This window comes from Capra hircus, chromosome 4 (genome assembly GCF_001704415.2).
Source record: "Capra hircus breed San Clemente chromosome 4, ASM170441v1, whole genome shotgun sequence".
Taxonomy (NCBI): Eukaryota; Metazoa; Chordata; class Mammalia; order Artiodactyla; family Bovidae; genus Capra; species Capra hircus.
In genome coordinates this window covers 43,346,635-43,367,806 of record NC_030811.1, presented here as the reverse complement: position 1 = coordinate 43,367,806, position 21,172 = coordinate 43,346,635, and the positions used below count along the sequence as shown (strand labels likewise).

The window sequence follows — 21,172 nt, the reverse complement described above, 5'->3', positions numbered from 1 at the left end:
TCACTGTGTTCTGATGCTGACAATGCTTTTTAACTGCCACAAACATGAGATTCAGGGGAACAAGTGACCAGGGAAAACTCATGCATGGCCAAACAAGGGTTTGGCGGGTTCAGGCTAATTAAGTCAAATAAATGAACAGGCAGTGGCTCCAATACTTTGGCCACCTGATGTGAAGACCTGACTCACTGGAAAAGACCCCGATGCTGGGAAAGATTGAAGGCAGAAGAAGGGGATGACAGAGGAGGAGATGGTTGGATGGCATCACTGACTTGATGGACATGAGTTTGAGTAAGCTCTGGGGGTTGGTGATGGACAGGGAAGCCTGGTGTGCTGCAGTCCATGGGGTCGCAGAGTTGGGACACGAATGACTGAACTGAACTGAGTGGCTCCTGGAGCCACAGACGGTCACCCATGACTTGCTGGCCAACAGATATGGCTCCTCAAGGATCCCAGGGCCCTGGAGAGAGTGGGCACCTCTCCGAGGCTGTCTCCCTAGTCACCCCACACAGGGCTCCTCCAGCTTAGAAAGTGTACATTAATTCCTAAGCACCCAGCTTTCTGTGCACACCAGCCCAGCTATTGTATGGAGCCAAATGACTCATGTCTCTGCCCTGGGCAGTGTCTACCACCCTCCTCGTGTGCACCATCTGTGCTAACTGCTGGGCTCCATGCCTTTTCTGAAAACACCACATGTGACTGTCCTAACGTCCTGATGAGACAATGCCCAGGGTGAGGGGAAGAGGAGGCCCCTGGTAGACAGCCACAGGACCTTCACCAAAGGTTTGTGCTTCAGAGCTAAGCAGTCTTGAAAGCCATGCACAATGCTGGGCTTCAGACTCCTCCAACCAAGGCAGGCCTTGTTCAAACCATCCCTTGCTGAGGACAGGCAGAGTCATGCCCCGACCCAGCTCACTGCCTACCACCATGTCTAGGAGGAACCAGGATCTGGGCCTGCCAGACCTGGCACCACAGAACTATTTCTATAGTTAAAACCAGGGGCTCTGCTTGGGGATTCCTCAACCACAGAAGCCAAGTGAACTGTGCTTGACTAGAGCAACGCCATGTTTTTTCTAAAACCACAGTGTTACACAGGCGAGAGAACATCTCCAGATAAGTTCTAATATCTTCTCTCTGTATTCTGTGTGGGTAAAATGTCAATAAACACACAGGATTAGCAAAGAAAAGCCATCCTGGCTTAGCCCTAACTGCTGATAGGGGAATGATGCTTCCTGAGTTTCCTCCCCAGACTAAGGGTGGTGGCCCCATCATATCATTATAGAAAGCACTGTGGTAAGCTGCCCAGTGGCCACACGTCCTCTCAGGTCCACATAAAGGCCCCCTGCAGTGGTTGTGAGGCTCCTTCATTGGAGGGATGTCCCTGGGGACTGACCTGAGATTTGTTTTGACCTCAGCCATGGGTGGGAGTGGCAGTGTGTAAGTTCTGGGTGGGGCATCCAAGGCCAGCAGGCTCTCCTCCCCTCCCCTCTCCTCTCAGAGATACGCTGAGGCCTTGTGAGGTGGTCACTCAGGTCCCTGGATGACGGCAGGGCCTGGCAAATAGCTAGCACCAAACGCCAGATTTGAGGAGGTCCTCTGTGGGGCTGCAGCCTAGCTGAACCACAGCTGCAAGGGAGCTGGGAACCAAGAGAAAGACTTCGCTGGTGGTGTTCTGAGTTGTTAGCTTTTAGGGTTATTTATTTCATGAACACTCACAGGAACCAGATTTTTATTGCAGGAAAATATTATATGCAGGACATCTGTGACCACTCTCACGAGCAGTCTTCCTGGGATTCCTCAACAAGTGAGAGCCCATGCCGTCTGCCTGGCTGTCTGCAGCCAACAGTGCGTTCTGTCAACTCAGTGTTACAACTTCCAAGGGCAGCCATGTAGGACCACATGCGCATCTGATCCCCCATGAGCCTAGTGGGCACCCGACCTGCAGACCCAGCCCTGCCAAGCCAAGCCTCGGGCCCAGGGAGAACTGTGAGTCTGCGAGTCATGACCACTTAGACAGAAGGCCCTAAACTTACAACCTGCTCACAGACAGCAGAATCCAGAGTCTGGCAGACCCTCAGTGGGGCCTGGCACAGATGGAACAGGAAGAGCCAGTGGCCTAGAGGCTCTGAGCTGATGCTGATCACCAACCACCACAGCTCCTTTCTGGGAAAATCCCCAAAGGATCCCTCCCTCTGACAATGTTTCCTTCCTTCCTTCCTCAGAAAGGAGGGGCTGGGAGAGTGGCTGGGGTGGAGCTCGACGTTCCCTTCTCAAGAGCGGACCCAGCCCCAAGGATGACACTCCTTTCTTGCTTCTGATGTTCTCCTTCCCCTTGCGGTCACTCTGGACCCCTCTCTGCAGTTATCACTGCCATTGAAAAACCCACTATTTTTGCTTTGCATACAGTACGAAAGGGTAATCATTAAAAAGGCATGTGCCCAAAGATGCAGCATGCTTTTATTCCAAGTCTGCCCTCTTCTCGCCATAGGCTCAGCTCTGTCAGTGCCCGATGCCCTCACCTTCTTCCAACCGCCGAGGGGTCCATGCCCCCACAGCACTTCACAAAATAAGCAAACACTCCTCTGCTTGACCCCTGGAGCCTCTCAACGCATGTTGCAGCTCAAACTTTTGGTTTTCACATGCTGCCTTTGGCTCCAGGCACCGAGCCCTGCAGGACCCTATCCAGTGTTCACTGAGTGCCCCCTGCCCCTCTGCCCCTCTGCAGTGCCTTTCCTGGGCACAGGCACACTGTCCCTGGTCAGGCCCCTTCCTTATCCTTCAAAGTTCAGTATGACTGGTGCTTCCCTTCAGAAGCCGGTGGGATTTACCCTGTGCTCTAACTGTGCTTTGCTTACAGAATTTTTACAGGCCTGCGAGCTAGAGGGCCCTGAATGCTCACACCTCCTGACAGCAACTCAGTCCTCCAAAAAAACACTGTCACGAGCTGCAAACTGCCACACACGTAAAGTGAAGGCGCTGCTTCATGACCCCTACACCTTTCAAAGGTGCAAATTTTATTTCCCTGATCACATAAACACAAATCCTTTAAGAGTAAAACACCATACTGGAGTTAGGGAAGATATTCTTAGTGGTTAAGTTGATTTAACACAAAGAGTCACCAGGGTTGAGATTCCTCCTGATGTAGGAAGCTCAGTATGGAGAAACTTCAAAATGCAATTGAACAGCCTTGCTCACTGAAAGCCCATTAAGCATACCATGTGCATGTTTTCCTTCAAGGCCAGCAGAGAACTAGAGCGCACCATGGCTGTTTTTAAAGTGCAGCCAAGGCAGTTTCAAATGGCAGGATGAAAAGGAATGGTGTCACCGCATACTGGGGACGACGCATATCTGTTTCTGCTTTGCTTGTCTGGTTCAATTACAGAAAATTACAAGATTGTGTTTCATAAGCAGGGAAGAAAGGAGAACAGCGTGGGCCTGAAGGGCGGCATGGCAAAGCTCAAAGAGGTAGGACCGGGAGTCTGGAATTTGCACCTCGAGTCCTTACAGAGGTCCTGTTGTGACCATGCTTGACAAGAGAGCTGTTATTACACTCGGCAGCAGGCTGGCAAAAGGCAGGAGAGGAAATGGACTCAGTTAGCAGAGGAGGAAGACAGGCTTTCAGGAACTGGGCAGAGGTCACTCAGAAGGCCAGGCAGGGGAAGCAAGCTCTAATGGACAAAGGACAACGTGCCGGCACAATCAGAAGGGGCAGGGAGGGCACCACGGGGAGGAGAAGGCACAGGGCCTGAGCCTGGGTCCTCCCAGGCAGGGCTGACACCACATGATGCCTGTGGGTGGGGTCCTCTGAGGGTTCAGCAGCTCTCAATTACCTGTTTGTCTAAAACACTAACAAGGACAATATGGCTTTGACTCTGTATTTTAGATGTAATTAAAAATAAGACGTCACAATCTGACTTATCCCCAACACAGCCAAGACCTTAATGAGTGGGGGCTTTGGATGCTGACAGACCAAGCCCGGCTGAAGGTTCCTGAAAGGGTCATGTAGTGAGCTGCACTTGACAAGGTGTTTAATACTGAAGCATAGAGGCTGGACTGGAGAAGATGATGGGGAAGAGATGGCTATCCAGGAAAGGACCACACCAAAGAATAGGAAGACAAGAGTACAAAGGCAGAGCCAGGGCCGATCAGGTAACTGGGCACAGAGGTGCAGGGAGTGCCTGGGGGCTTTGCACCCCTGAACTGCTCGATTACTACAAACATAAATTTCATAATTAGATATCTAGAAACAAAAGTCTTTTTTAAAAATAGGGATATGACGAAACTATAAAGTAAATTACAAAGTCAAAAATGAAATACAGACTGAGAATCAGACTACAGTATTAGAGAATTACCTTGCTAGTTTTGTTAGGTATGGTTAAGAAACCATTCCCTTGTTAAGAGTCCCTCAGGTACATTTATGACAGAAATAATAATGGTTTGAGATTTGCCTTAATAAACACAATTGGGAAGTATTTTTACAAAACAAACCAACAAACAGAAAAATAAGTAGGGAAGGAATAGATTTTTAAGGACTGGGAAACTGTTGAGAACTACTGAAGTTGGGCACTGGGTCTCCTCGTGGAGGTTCATTTTACACTCCTGTCAACTGGGGGGAAAAAGCACAATGTTAGAGTTATGAGTTATATTTTATTTGGAGCAAAATGAGGACTATAGCCAGGGAGTCAGTATTTCATATAGCTCTGAGAAACTCCTCCAAGGAGGTTGGGGGTGGTCAGTATATTTGTAATTTTGGTGAAGGGAAGAGTATATGCAACCAAGCACTTATTTTTTGCAGAAGGCTGATCTAATCTTGTGAAGGTTACTGCTAGTCACAAGGAGCAGATATCACTATGAAGGAATTTAGTGCTTTTCTAGATATGAGGAGATCAAAGAACTGGGTTCATAAAGCCTTCCCTCGAAAATAACCTAACTACCTGAAGATCTGTCCTGCCAGTTTTTTCCGGAGCCCAGAGCGCCTGCTTTCTGACCTTCTCCTTGAACTCCTTTCAAGTGGTGTTGAAGGTTAGCGGCTGCAAAGGCTCATAATTTGATCTTCGGAAAGGTAGACAGCAAGTGTAAATTTGCAGCTGACACTCCTACTACATGTTTGAAAAGGTCATAAAAAGTTTAAGAAATAACAGGCGAGCAGACAGGCAGAGATGCTAAATGTGTTCTGTTTCTGCTGAAAACAGTCCAGTCCTAGCAGCTCCCCGTGAGCCCTCTGCAAATGAAGGGAAGAGCACAGCAACTGAACCAGCTCTCAGGCAGGGAGTCTGATAGGCCCCATCTGACGCAGAAATGAGAGATCAGAAAGACGATCAATCCAAACCTTAAAAGCTAATTTTCTTTGTATCTCCCTATTTTTTTCTAACACAGACCAAAATAAAGCATTTTTAACAAAGTCAATAATTTCCAAGCTCTTTTGTGTGTCATAGATGCCTCTGAAAATCTGAGCAAAGCTCTGGAACGTCTCCATCAAAAAGTAAGCACACATCAGTTACTGGGCCTAATTCAATGTGGAGGGGTGATCAAGTCCACTTTGCTGGGAAGCCCGAGAAGGGGCACTGCCACTGTGAATGCCCACTGATTTACACCATCCTGCCCCTCTCCCTCTAGGATACACTGAGTCCCCTGGAGAACCTGACAACAGAAATCAGCAGACGAAATCTGGCCCAAAGATGCCAACCTGCATGTATCCTCTTATTAAACTACAAAGCCCTTTTTGGAGATCCTTTCCCCACACTCCTGAAGAGTCTCGTGGAGCCCGAGGAACCAACCCTCACTCTAGACTCTTCCTCAGGAAGCTGCCTCAGTTTTGTCAGTAGGCCTCTCACTGTGCTGTCCTCTCTCAGGACAGATGGACTCTGTGACCATTCCACCCGGCCTGAGAGCCCCCAAGTGCTTCCCAGTCATCACATGCTACCTTTCTTGATGCTATGTGATAAAAATACTTTTCAAGAATTGGTAGGGGGGGAAAAAAAAGAATTAGTGGAGCAAAGAGCACTTTTAGGGTGGTGAAAATACTCTGTATGATATATTGTAATGGTGGTACATGTCATTATCTATTTGTTCAAAGCCACAAATGCATACCACCAAGAGTGAACCCTAATGTAGACTATGGGCTTTCGGTGATGATGACATGTCAGTGCAGGTTCAACTCTAACAAATCTTAAGTCTGGTGGGGAATGTTGATGGTGTGGGAGGTTCCATGTATAGGGGCAAGGAGTGAGTATATGGCAAATCTCTGTACCTACCCCCCAATTTTGCTGTAAACCTAAAACTCCTCTAAAGAGTAAATCTTAAAAGAAAATTTAAGCAATAATAACAATAATGATATTAACACAAATACTAATAATGGTGATAGTCACTGTGATGGTTTCAGCTCCACTTTTCAGAGCTCTACACAGCAGAGTGGTGTGCTTCTTCACTGCAACCCATTCCCGTGACGCAGGGCATCCATACTCGGACACCCCCAAGCCTAGATCCATATTATCTCGTAAGAGCTCATTCCAGTGTTATTCCCCCCTAAGCTGAATAGAACTTAAGAAAACTTGTTTGGTTCTACAAAGAGGTTATATCTGAGAAAAGGAAGGTGAGGGACAGCCTGGACATGAGACGAAAGTCTGATTCTAAAACCTCTGGGCTAAGTTTATTTGAAAGAGAACCTTGCAGCAACTGTCCTCAGAAACTGCTAATATCTGCCATCACCAGCAGGGCCAGTTTCATAGGGCACTTCTTTCTGGGTAGTCCACTTGTCTACCGTCTTGGGAGACACACCCCAGAGCTCCTCCCGTAGGAAACCAGGTTTCATCTTGCTCATGGAGCAATGCAGCTTCCATGTTGCCATGAAAACAGGGAAGGGAAAGACCTGGCTAGATGTCCTCCTTTGCCAGGCAAAAGGTTCAGACCAAGAGGTGGCATTCCTGATAAAACAGGGCTGGGGGCTCCCGCAGTCACACAAACATATCCAATCCTAAATGTCACTAACACTGCAGGGTAAAGGGTAAAGATTATACTCGAAGGCCTGACAGAAGCAGGCTGCTTTCTGAAGACAAGTCCCTAAAACTCACAAGGAAGGAAGAGGCCAGATCAACAGAGATGGCAGCCAGCCTCTGATGGGCACTTCCTCTGTGTAGATCCTGAGCACCTTGCATATACTGTCTCCTCAGATCTTCCCACACCCTGCAAATGGGCCACAAGGAGCTAAGCAGCTTGGGGACCCACCCTCTAGCACCTGCACTGGGCCAGCTGCCTGACCCGAAAGCCAAGAAACAGTTATCAAAACTCATAAATATCACTGGCCAAAAGGCTCTGAAGAAGTTCTGCCACCAAGCATGCTCTGTATCAAGTAAACACATGAAGGGAGAGGTTCTAAGGAACAGCCTCATACGTCAACATAGAGAAATTAGAAGCCTTCACAGAATTTACTTTTAAATACAGGAGAGGGACATAAACATGCTGATCTAAAATGTCATTTGTAGAGAAATCTCATGAGATGGTTTTCAGGTGTTCCGAGGACAGTGGGATGGACGAGCTTCCTGAAGGTCCCTCCTTCCGTGTGCTTCCGCCATCCTGCAGCAGCCTTGGTGATGTCCTGGGAGTGGTGCGAGTGCTTCGTCACCTCCGTGGGGGTTTAACATTTTGGCTGTTCCGTGGAGCAAGGCCTTGAGCGTGCCGCACATGGAGAGAGGGAAATGCCCCTCCAGAGAAGGTGGTTCCTGCTGGGCCTGGGCCGACGGTTGAGTTGGGCTGATGCAAAGAACTCGAGTCGGCGGGGCTTCTAGCCGCCTGCCTAACTTCCTTCTTGAGGGTCCTCAGAACACATGCACTTACCTGGACGGCCAGCCACCACCGGCCAAGACTCCAAACACGAAGACACCTGCTCCTTTGAGCCTTACCTTGTGTACACTTTTGGGGTTTTCCAACCAAGCATAGTACATTTCCTCCACATAGTTTGAACTAGTCCCGCTGAGGAAAGGCTCTGCAGCAACGGGGGCAGTATAGCACCGTATCTGCCCAAACGTCCTAGCTGCTGCTGGTCTGTTTTGTGAAAATGTCTTCACAGTCTGGGAAGCCGTTAACGGCCTCAACTTAGCAGCACAAGTCCTTAAGTGAAACATTCTTGTCCTGAAGTCTCTCACGACTGTCTGCACCAAAAAAAAAGGAAAGAGAAGTTAGAAAGTGCATTTTAGCAGACAAGGCTACTGGGGGGAAAACCTCTCAGACTTTGGCTGGAGGAGAAAGCGTCTGTAAATGCATGTGTGGCTGCGTGTTCTGCTTCAGAGAGCATGGCAGAGCGTGAAGTAGTCAAGTGGACCAACCGTCTACATACAGGGCCTGCACTCAATATGGGGAGGCAAGAGCACAGCTGCAGAGGTCATGGTCTTCACCTGCAACTTTTGATCTAGTTTAAGGGCTATGATATATCATGGCGGGGTGCTTCCCTGATGGCTCAGCAGTAAAGAACCTGCCGGCAATGTAGAAGATGCAGGTTCAATCCCGGAGTCAGGAAGATCCCCTGGAGTAGGAAATGGCAACCCACTCTAGTATTTTTGCCTGGGAAATCCCATGGACAGAGGAGACTGGTAGATCCCTACAGTCCATGGGGGTCGCAAAGAATTAAGACATGACTAAGCACATGTAAGTTTATGTGTTGTATAAAACAACTATAGGAAAAGGCAACAAGGATGAATTAAGGATTAGGTTAGTATTAACTGCAAAAGGAGAAATACTTTCTAGTCTATCTGGAGATTACCGAGCCCTAATGGACTCTTGGTATTCTGGAGAACACAGAGACACTGGGAAAATATTTTTCTCACCCTCAAATAATTTATCTTTGAGCAGAAGAAAAAAATATATTAAAAATAATTACAGCAATAAACTGATGCCCAGTTGAGGAAAAAAAAAATTACAGCAAAAGCACTGAGCACCTGAGAGACACAGAAAATACCAACAAAACTCCCTGGGAAAACCCACTTCTCCTAAGTGCGCCTTTCCAGCAGCCAGGGAAGTTTGGGGAAGGGCACAGACAATAGGGAGGACTTTGCTCTGAAGAGGAGGGGAAGGCAGGGATTCTACATTTAAGAATCAGTAGGAAGAAAGATCAGACAGATGGAAAAGTCTGAAGAACACAGGGGAGGAGCAAGAACTGTCTTGGCTGGCAGGAGGAATGGACTAGCTGGACAGTCACGTTTCCTAAAACTGGAGCCAGGAGAGGGCCAACAAGGGAGGCAGGGGGCTCTGCAAGACAAAGGCATGGACGAAACGACCACAGAAGAGTCTACCTACCTCACACTACTCTACACTCAGCAGCTTGACCTGTTAGGACTCTTCCGAACCCACCAACTCCCTCAAGGCAGGCCTTAGCTCTTCTGGTTTATAGGTCACCTTTCTGAGTTTGTTTATATTTTCCCCAAAGTTGAATGGATCTTGAGTTTGATGGTTGTAATTTTACTAAATCTAATATATAACTTTAACTACACTATCCACTTTACAAAAGCAGCTGATGCACCCACTAGACCATGAAAGAGTTTAGATTGTCTGGGTTGGGAAGATCCCCCGGAGGAGGACATGGAACCCACTCCAGTATTCTTCCTGGAGAATCCCCATGGGCAGAGGAGCCTGGCGGGGCTATAGCCCATAGGGTCGCACAGAGTTGGACATGAATGAAGTGACTAAGCAGCTGCAGTGGAGGGTCTTGAACCACTTCCAATCATGTGTAAGCATTCAGATGCCTCTGGAAGGGGACAAGGAAACTGTGCTGCTTCTCTTCCCACAAAAATCCCAGCTGCCCAGTGGTCTCTTCCAGTTATAGCAAAAGAGGCTGGGGAAGGGGAGAGGAGCCGCTGGGCACAAGTGAGGCTCTCCATAGCCCTCTGCCCTGGGAAGTGATGACTGATGGTCTAACAAACAGCTGGCCTTAAAGCAAGTGCCCTGGCTGTAAAGTGGGAATCACATCCCACCTCCACTCCTGCCTGAAGGAAATCCAAGCTCTGAGACAGGCTGAGAATTACCCAGAAATAAATGTTACTTAAACTATCCTCTACACCGTTTGTAAGAACCCCTTCTCTTGACCCAAATATGATCAGGATATGCATAAAGGACACTGGCCTGTTTCGCTGCTTGGAAAAGACAGGTCAGCAAAAGCAGAATTTAAAAGCTAAACAACAAACAAAAACTTCCCCTTAAAAATTAAATGCAATCTTTAGGATGCTATCTTAACTCCGTTTTAAAAAAAAAACTTAAGTAACTTCAGTAGTTCTTCCTACTACCAACTCTATTCCAATTTTCTCAGCTATTAAGTTTAAGGCAGACAAAAAGCTATCAAAGACACTGATGGCAAAAATACTATTACCATTGCTTTCCACATTAATTAAAAAAAAAAAAAACAACTCAGGCCGACACTCATCTTTCTCCTCCAATGTCATTATTATCCAGGCAGCTTGAAATACTCTGAGTTGGAGTATTCTCCTAGAACACAGCAGTATCATCACCTCCATTAACAGTCATTATTCAGTTGCTGCAATACTCAATTAACAGGCATCACACTGCCAAGTACAAAACTGTTCATTTCATCTCTTCTTCCTAAAGCAGTCCTTCCAATATGATACAGTAAACAAACCACGTTACCAAGTTATCTACAGTCATAAAATCTGACAAACAGCTCAGTGCTGCCCAGCACAATTACTAACAATCTTCAAACTTCCCTTAAGATGACTCATATGAGTCATAGGAAAACTTTGCCTTCAGCAGACAGCTCAACATCCCCCTGCCTCCACCCCAGGATGACCAGGAACAGCTGTTCCCTATCCGCAATCTGAGAGACCCACAGAGCAGACATCAGGTATACATTTCAGATTCTGGAAGGTTCAGATTCCATCCTTTCAATTCCAGAGTCAACATTAAGAATAGTGTATTTCTGGTAGGAATGCTGAACCGTTCAAACACTTTCATGAAAGCTTTGGGTTGTTAAAAAAGCCCAAGTGTTCTTCTGACTTGTGGTTGAGAACAATATTTCTACTTTGATAGGGGTGCCAAATATTCTTAGTGGGGAAAGAACAGTCTTTTCAACAGATGGTGCCAGGGCAACTGGAAATCCACATGTGAAAAAATGATTTTGGACCCCTGTCTTACACCGTACACAAAATTAACTCAAAATGGATCAAAGACCTACATGCAAGAGCTGACACTGTGAGACTCTTAGAAAGTTTCTAACTTCCAAAATGGAGTAAATCTTCAGAACCTTGAGTCAAACAATGTGTCTTAGGACACCAAAAGTACAAACAACAACGACAAATTGGACTTCATCAAAATAAAAACTCCAGTGCTTCAAAGTGAAAGTCGCTCCATCACATACAACTCTTTGTGACCCCATGGACTATACAGTCCATGGAATTCTCCAGGCCAAAATAGTGGAATGGGTAGCCTTTTCCTTCTCCAGGGGATATTCCCAACTCAGGGATTGAACACAGGTCTCCCAAATTGCAGGCGGATTCTCTACCAGCTGAGACAGAAGGGAAGTGCTTAGTGCTTCAAAGGACACCATCAAAAAAGGCAGTCTAAAAAGGAATACATGCAAATTATACAGCTAATAAGGTACATGCATGCAGAATATAAAGAACTCATGACTCAAAAATGTAAATATAACTATAATGAAAAGTAACCCAATAAAAAAAACTGCCAAAGGATACAAATAGACATTTTTTCAAAGACACACAAACGATCAGTAAAAATGTTAAAGCATACCCAAAATCATAGTCATAAGGCAAAAAAATCTGCAAATCAAAATCACAAGAAGATAGGACTTCAGGCCCACTAGACTGGATAAGCAAGTGTTGGAGAAAACACGAAGAATTAGAACACTCATAGAATCCAGGTGGGAGTGTAAACTGGTGCAGCCACTTTGGAAAACAGTTTCTTGAAAAGTTAAACATAGAATTACCATGTGGCTCAGCAACTCCACTCCTAGGTATACAACCAAGAAAAACAAAAACATATGTCCACACAAGCCCTTGTACACAGATGTTCACTGCGGCATTATTCATACTCGCCAAAAAGTGGAAAAACTCAGAATGTGACAGACCATACTATGTAATAGGACTAAGCAATAAAAAGGAATGAAATACCAATACACCCTGCAACACGGATGACCTCTGAATATACTAAGTGAAAACAGTAATTCACACACAAAAAACACAATATTGTTTGACTTCATATATATGAAATGTTCACAACAAGCAAATCAATACAGGCATAAAGCCCAGGGTTGGGGGCAGTAAGGATCAGACAGGACTACTAATGGGTATGGGCTTTCTGCATTGACAGGTGGTTTTTGAGCCACCAGGGAAGCCCAGATATGGGTTTTTTTGGGGAAGGGGGAGATGAAAATATTCTAAAACTAGATTATGCTGATGGCTTCACGACCTTATGGTATACTGTAAGACATTAAATTGTACAGATTAAATGGGTGAATTATATGGTATATGAATTATACCTCAATGAAGTTTTTTTTTTTATCTTTGTCAACAAATATGCCCAACCCTAAACTTCATTGATTCTTTTTTTGGCTACACAGAATGGCATGCGAGATCCTAGTTCTCCGACCAGGGATTGAACCTGGTGCCCCTCTCCACCTCCATGCAATAGAAGTGTGGAGTCCCAGTTGCTGGACCACCAGGGAAAACCCTCAATAAAGTTGTTTTTTAAAAAGTCTAAGAAGAAACATGAATCTGTCAATTTCAATAAAGTACACAAAGTGACACTCTTTGTAACCATTAATTTCAAGACACAAGTATATAATATATACATTTGAGAAAAATAACACTAAAAAAAAGGCAAAAACTAAAGCAAAATTTGTTTTTAAGGGTTAAGTGCTCTGCCTTTAGGAAAATAAAACAGAACTTTATCTGCGCCTGAACATTCCCCAGTTAGGCAGCACACACTTTACCCAAGGTCACCTCCCCATTCACAGGATAGGGAGATAAACTGACTTCTGACGTCTATGACCGTCATGCTGGCTAGGCAGAGGAATAATTAGAGGTAAAAACAGCTTGGACAGTTTCTCAGGACATGAGTCTTTGTGGGAAAAGCACATGCATAGTTAAATGGTTGTTACCACTGTATGTTGCCTGAGAACCATTTTAAAAGAACAACTTACCTTGAAAGGTGGTGTTTTTTGGGGGGCGGGGGGCGTTTCAGACTCAAGATTCTCATAACAAGTCAAGAAAACAATGCTTGCTACATACCCACGGCTATTACTCCGATATTCTAGCTTTAGCAGTAATACAAAGACATTAGGTATAGAGAGAGCACAAATACCAATTCTCTTTTACTGGCTGAGAATCTAAGGAGAATTCAACATCTTTCACCTGTGATGCCTCATCAAACATAAACTGAGAGAGGGAGATAATGCAGGTTACTCTTAAACTGCAAAGGTATTCTGCCATCATTAGATGAAAGTGGTGGCTGAGCCTGCAGGGCAAGCAAAGCAGAATGGCCCTTACTATGCCAGCCTTAAATGTGTCACCTGATCCATGGTCAGTTTCCTCTGCCATAAAGTGAAGGGAACAATCAGTCCTGCTTTCTCAAAAATGAAAAAATTTTACACACTTTAAAAATACTTTTATGACTAAAGGACAATTTACCAGAAAAACAAAAAATCAACCAACCAGCCAAATAAACAAACAAAAAACAAGAAAAGCAACCCTACAGCTAATGCTTTCTCTTAAAAATGCTGATGTTTCCAAGGTAAACCTAAACAGAAGTAAACTTGGAGTGGGTAACTGACCAGACTGTTAGGAAGGACTTCCACCTCTGAACCAGGAACCCTAAACAAGCTTCAGTACCCAGGCCTGTAGACTGAGCTGTCCTTCCCCAGACTGACACTGTTACCAGAGGTGCCCTGACTGTGGTGGTGCATAGTATAGGTAAGCTGGCATCTTTTAAAGGTGTTGGTTAAAGTACAAATTATTAAAATTTTATGAAAAGCAAGGGCAGTTGTCAATATTTATTAAAAACTTAAAAAGTATATACAGAACTTCTGTTTCCCACTACATGCAGCTAAAAATAAGAGATGTTTCATTAAAAAAACAACAACAACACACAACTCTGAAAGGTGAAGAGGAGACAGACTTGGGAAGGGACCTTGGGGCCCAGAAGGCTCAGAATTGAGTTCTCCTTTTCTTTTTGCCTCATATACTCCAGGCTAGGTGCTGAAGAAGTTGGCAACCCAGAAATGCCAACTACTGTAGACTCAAAAAAAAGCTGCAATGTAAGTCTGCCCTCTCAGGCCAGTGGACTGAGAATGGGGCAGTCTAGCAGGACAGAATTTTCAGACAATAACCACTCTACTGCAACCAAACCCACAGAAAACATGGTGGCCTGCTCCCACTCCACTTGGTAGTATCAGAGGAGATCAGCGACTTTCATCCCCACCAGTGACAATGACCCCCTCCTCCCAGCAATATTAGTAGAGGCCAAGAGGGAGCCTAGATTTTACTGCCCAGCAGCACAAGGCAGGGTGGAATCACAAAGGTCTAACTGAGAAATTACACCCACACAGCAGTGACAAGGAATCCCTACCCACAGATACCAAGGAGGCCAGGTGAGGAGCCTCCACCTCCATCCAGTAATAACCAGGCAGCACCTCCTATCCCCCCAGCAGTGTCAGAAGCCTGTTCTGTTGTGCTCACCAACACTAAGATGACACACATTAGAATTATGTGGCAAAGTTGCAGAAGAGCCAGCATCAATATGCTTCCACAAGCAACTATGAACATGCTTGAAACAAATGAAAATACCCTCAGCAAGGAAAGAGAAGATACAGAGATGAACCAAATGGAAACTTCAGAACTGAAAATTACAATAACTAGCATAAAAAACCTGATACATAAGTTAAACTAAAGAAAGAAGAAACAATGAACATGAACAAACATGAACAAAAGGAATTTCCCATTCTGAACAAGAGGAAATAGACTGGGGGAAAAAAACCAGGGCCTCAGGGACATGGGACTATAATAAAAGACCTAATGCTGCATATAATGTCATCAGAGTCTCAGGAGGAGCAGAAAGGGGAAGGGGCTGAAAACATCTTCAAAAAATAACGGCTGAAAGCTTTCCAAATTTAGCAGAAGACATAAACTTACAGATTCAATAAGCTGAGAGAACCCCAAACAAAATAAACCCAAAGAAATACATTCCACGATACAGCATAAGCTTTTGAAAACTACAAACAACTGAAATAGTATATTTCTCACCAGAAACTATGGAGGCCAAGAGAAAATGGCACAATACTTTTCAAGTGCTGAAAGGAAATAACTGTTAATCCAGAGCCCTATATCCAGCAAAAACATCCTTCAGGAAAAAGGGGGGAAATAAAGATCTTAGATGAAGAAAAACTAAAAAAAAAATCTGCTGGCAGATTTATCTTAAATGAATGGCCAAATGAAATCCTGTAAACAAAAAGTAAATGATAAAAGGAAAACTTGTAATATCATGAAGAAAGAAAGAACAAAAACAAAATATAGGTAAATATAATTTCCTTTCCTCTAGAATCTTGTAAATGATGTGTGATGGATGAAGCAAAAATTACATGATGTGGTTCTAATGCTGTGTCTGTAAAGGAATTATTTAAGACAATTTTAAGTGGAGTAGGATAAAGTGATGCAAACAGAGATATGGTTTCCATATTTCACTCAAAATGATAAAATGATGACACTTAGTAGGCTGTGATAAATTATGTACATACAATGCAATACCTAAAAATCCACTAAAAAAGCTACACAGATACACTAAAAAACACTACATATAATTAAAAGTGGAATTTAAAAATGCGTTCAAGTTAAAAAAAAAAAATGTGTTCAAGGAACCCACAAGGGGGCAAGAAAAAGAAAGCAGAGGAACAAAAAACAAAAAGGAAAATAATAAAATGGCAGACATAACTCCTAACATATCAATTATTACACTAAATGTAAGTGATCTAAATACACCAGTTAGAGACAGGCAGAATGGATAAAACAACAGGATCTGATATTATAAGAAATTTCAAATGTAACAATGCAGGAAGGCTGGAAGTGAAAGGATGAAAAATTATGTATCATACAAACATTCAGCAAACGAAAGCAGGAGTTTATTTCATCATCTAATAATAACACTACTGTCAGACAAAATAGACATCAGAGCAAAGAAAATTACCAGAGATACTAATGACAAAAGATTAATCTACCAAGAAAATATAGCAGTCTTAAATATGTATGTACCAAACAACATAACTGCAAAATATGTGAATCAAACTAATAAAAGTGAGTGGAGAAAAACACAAATTTAAATTATAGTTGGAAACTTCAACTCTTTCAACAAGAAACAGAAAAGCTGGATATGAGGTTAGCAAAGAAACCAAGAAACTCAAAAGTACAAACTACTACAACTTATCCAGTTTGAAATAGCTATTCAAGAAATTTCATGTGTAATTTAAAAGCTCCTGAGAAAGCAGACTCCAGGAAATTTCCTGGCATTCCAGTGGTTAGGACTCTTTACTTCCACTGCTGGGGGCATGGGTTCAATCCCTGGTTGGAAACTTAGATCCACATGTGGCAATGCCAAAAACAAAACAAACGAAAAACAATGCAATCTACCATACTAACAGGCTTGAAAAGAAAAACTGCATGCTCATATTAACAGATGCAGATAAGGCACTTGACAAAATTCAACCACCATGATAAAAATTCTCAGAAAACTAGGAATAAAAGGGAACTTTAACTTGATAGTAAGTCTCCACAAAAGCCTACAGCTAGTACATACTACTTAATGGTGAAAGAGTGACTGAATCTTTTAAAAACTGGGAGCAATGTAAGGATGTCTACTTTCATCCCTACTATTCAACATACTAGTAGCCAGTGCAATAAGCCAAAAAAAGGAACTAAAAGAAAAAAAGAAAAAAAAAAGGAACTAAAAGGCATACAGATCAGAAAGTAAGAAATAAAACTACTACTATTTGCAGATCACATAATCGATTTTCTATGTACAAAACTTTAAGGGACCTACAAAAACATTTATAGAATAAGTGAATTTGCAGGGATTCATAGCATACAAGATAAATAAATAAAAACCAACTGCATCTCTACAAACTATCAAAGGACACATGAAAAAGAATTTTAAAAAAGGAAACAGTATAAGTCTAACAAAACATGTACAAGGCTTGTATGCTAAAAACTACAAAATACCAATGAATAAAAATACCTAAATAAATGAGAGACATACCTTGTTCATGGACTGGAAGATTATCTCCAAATTGTTACACAACTCTAGCACAATTCCTATCAAAATCTCAGTAAGAATTTCTGTAGACAGAGGTAAGATTACGCTAAAAAATTTCTAGGCGAAGGCAAAGGAATTAGATTAGCTGAAACAACAGTAGTGGGAAGATCCAATTTACTTACTTTCAAAATTTATTATGTAGCTTCGATAATTATATTGTATGGTACTGATGGTGAGACAGACAAAAAGACTGATGAAACACAACAGAGAACTCTAAAACAGATCTGCACAAGCACAACCAACTGATATCTGGCAAAAATGTAAAAGCAATTCAATGGAGGAAGAACAGTCTTCTCAACAAATGCTGCTAGTTGGGTATCTACAGTGGAAGGAAAAAGAAAAAAAAGAGAAAGAATAAACGGAAAAGAAAGGAATCACTCAAGCTAGAATTCACACCTTATATAGAAATCAACTTGAAGTGGATTATAAATTTAAATGTACAACACAAAACTATAAAACTTATAGAGAAATATGTAAGAGAAACGAGAGTGAGGTGGTCTTTAACTTGCTACTAAAAGCACAACCCAGAAAAGACAAAGTTCATAAACAGGACTTGACCAAAATTTTAAAAGTTTTTGCTCTCCAAAAGATCCCATTAAGAAGATGAAGACAAGCTACAGACAGGAGAAAATATCTGCAAACCACATGTCCAACAAAGGACTAGAACACTTAAGAAATTCTCAAAATGAAACATTAAAAACTGTAAATGATCCAATTACAAAATGGGCAAAAGATATGAATAGGTATTTCACTGAAGAGGCAAATAAACACATTCAGTATCACTAGCCAGGAGGGAAATGCAAATTAAAACCACAATCACTACACATCTATTAGGCTAAAAAAATTTTAATGCTACCAAGAATATGGAATAAGTGGGTCACAAACATATTATTGGTGGGAATGTAAAAGAAGAGTCTGTAATAGAATGTAATAGCAAAGTCTGTCTACTTTAGAAAAAACTAAACATGAAACCACCCTATGACCTGGTGATTACACTCCTGGGAATTTTTCTCAGAGAAATGAAAACTTCTGTTCACATAAAAACCTGTATATATAACTCCATATAAGAGTGCTATGTGGGGCTGTTCAACACAAACATAATAATGTACTTTTGTGAATGAGAGTTGGCATGTCAAACGCATCCTCTAGAAAAATAACTGGTGTAATATTAAGACTTGTTTTCTAAAGTTGATACCGTGGGTTATTTTTGTGAACAGTCTGATGTTTGGGACCTTTTTTTTCTTTTCTCAGAATAAAAAAGTCCTTATTAAACCAGGAATTTGAAGGAAAAAGAAACCCCAAAAACCTGTATATAAATGTTTATAACAGCTTAACAGTCAAAGAATGGAAACCACCCAGATGTCCTTCAATGACTGGAGACTTAAATCAACTATGGTACACCAATAGCCTGGTACATCAATAGCATCAAAAGCATAAAAACAAAACTACTGATACAGGCAACAACCTGCATGCATTTTCAGAGAATCACGCTTAGCGAAAAAAGCCAACCCTAAAAGGTTACATACTGTACGATTCTCGTTATGTAACATTCCTGACATGTCAAAATTATAGAAATGGAAAACAGATTAGTGGTTGCCAGGAGCTGAGGAACTGCAGGCAGGATGGAAGTGGGTACAGCCATAACAAGATAACAGGAGGGACCCCTGGCATGACAGAAAGGTTCTCTATCTTGACTGTTAATCAGTGTCAATACCTGGTTGTGATTATAGTACTGAAGTTTTTGTAAAAATGTTATTTGAGAAAATGGGTAAAGGGACACTGGGATCTCTCTGTACTATTTGTTGTAATTGCATGTAATAGATTTGCATGTACAATTTCTCAAAATTACAAAATTCTAGAATAAATTTCTCAATAATTGTACAATTATTCCAAAATAAAACTACCTAAAAATTTTAAAGACGATGGTACAGTACTTTTCTCAAATGGGGCAGTAAGGAGTAAGACTAATTAAAAGCAGACCTGCTATATATCTTATATATCTGTATCTATATATCCTGCATATATATTATGCAAGATACACATATAGCATGGTAAATATTGCACTTTTAATAAGCTGTGTTCAAATTGAAATGAAATCAATAGAAATTAATGTATTTCTGAAATTAAAATTAGCCTTTAACTAAATTTTGGAGATGGCTGCATACTATGAATACACCACAAACTAGTGAATTGTATACTTGAAAGAGTGAACAGTATGGTACATGAATTATATCTCAATAGAGCTGTTAAAAGGGAAAAAAAAAGTACTTGAAATGTGGAAAATGCTCTTCAAAATTTTACCAGGATACTCTAATCTTTCTTCAACTTTCTAAGATCAGCTAATTTGCAAAGCTAGAATAGTACTATACATTTTCAGACCGTGAGGGTCTTGCACAAAAAAACTTGTTTGACTACTGCACCTCTTGGCACAGTGCAAGCAAGACTTCATCCAGGCCATTTATCCTAAAGCTGCTCAGAGCAGTAAACCTGGGAGTCAGCCGCTAGTTCCCGCTTCAAAGTACAGGTAAAACAAAGCAGAGAAACCCCAGGACAAAACAGAGTTCACACCTCAGGTCTGAGTCAGCTCTCCTCGGTTATGGGTGAAGGGCAGAGAGAACAAGTTCTTGTCTCTACTCAGTGTCTCGCCACCAGTTTTCTACTAAGCTTCGGTACACGACTTACACTGACATCACCTAGCTTTGCGAAACGGAAATGGTACACTAGTGTGTTCCTCGAGGAAACGTGCTTCATCTCAACATGAACTACCATATCCCTGGAAGAAAGAAGCGTACTGACTACAGTAGGGTACTGCAAGCTAGTCTACCCATTAAGGGTGTTGCCCCCCAAAGAGTTCACAGGAGGATGGGTACTGTGGGTACTAAGCATGGAGGGATCCTGAGTATATGAGCACTAAGCAGGCATGCAGCAGAGTAACCCATCCGTTAAGGGGTTAATGGATTAGAAGAGCACAGAGAATGGAAACGATGAGTGCTGAGTACAGTAAAGGTAACCGAGGATAGTGGAGGTACTAAGTGCTGGAGGGTAATTCACTCAAGGGTTCACCCAAGAAGAGCGCAGGGAGGATGGGTATGGGGGTACTGAATACACAGGATACTGTGGGGTAATCCGCTCCTCAAGGGCGTCACCCCAAGGAACATAGGAAGGATCAGTACGATGGGCACTGAAGACAGAGGGGTACTCCAGAGTAATCTGTTCCTCAAGGGGTCGTCCCAGGGGCGAAGGGTCAGTCCGGACAGAAGCCGACCAGCGTCTTCGCCCTCTGGGAAAAACGAATGCCCACAAATCACAGCCGGTTCGTCAAGGGCGCGCCACCCTTCCAGCCGTCCAGGCGGGGAGAGGACACAGCCTGACGACTCCCACGTGACGCCTCCTCGACCTTGGGGGTCACCCCAGCCGCTGCGCCCGTTCCCTCACATCCGCCGCGCAGCCCACCCCCCCTGCCCATCACAGCCAATGGCTTGCCGCTCCGCGCCCCGCGCGACCTCTGCGCACGCCCGCACCCGCCAATCTCCGCCCGCCAGGAGGCGCCCCCCGCACCATTGGCTGCCACATCCGTCTGTCAGGCTCCGTCCCACCCACCTCCCCCAGTCAGCCCCGCTCCAGCCAGCTCCACTCCCTGTCACCGGAGCGGCGGCGACAACGAGGGCGCGGCGGCCTTGCCCCATGCCAAGACCCTCGTCGTCTGCCTGACCGGAGCGGAGCCTCCCAAATCCGGCTGGACCCGGCCGCCGCGCAAGCCTACCTGTCTCCGGCTCAGCTCCACCCGAATGAGGCGCCGACACCCCACTCCGGGGCACCAAACTCTCGGCCCCGCCTCAGCGTGTGGCGTCAGCACGCCGCC

The 21,172-nt window shown here is 43.6% G+C and overlaps 1 protein-coding gene across 4 annotated transcripts in view; it reads right to left on the bottom strand.

The window, feature by feature from the left end:
* Nucleotides 1–21,172, bottom strand: part of OGDH (oxoglutarate dehydrogenase) — a 67,556-nt gene extending 46,384 nt beyond the window's left edge. For 2 of the 4 annotated variants that reach the window (XM_018047030.1, XM_018047029.1), the window contains exons 1-2: nt 21,074–21,172; nt 7,896–8,144 (exon numbers count right to left, since the gene is read on the bottom strand). In XM_018047030.1, the coding sequence (XP_017902519.1) occupies nt 7,896–8,117 (222 nt within the window). In that variant the 5' untranslated portion in view covers nt 8,118–8,144; nt 21,074–21,172. The remainder of the gene's footprint in view (nt 1–7,895; nt 8,145–21,073) is intronic. The other 2 variants (XM_018047028.1, XM_005679323.3) reach the window with 1 other exon arrangement.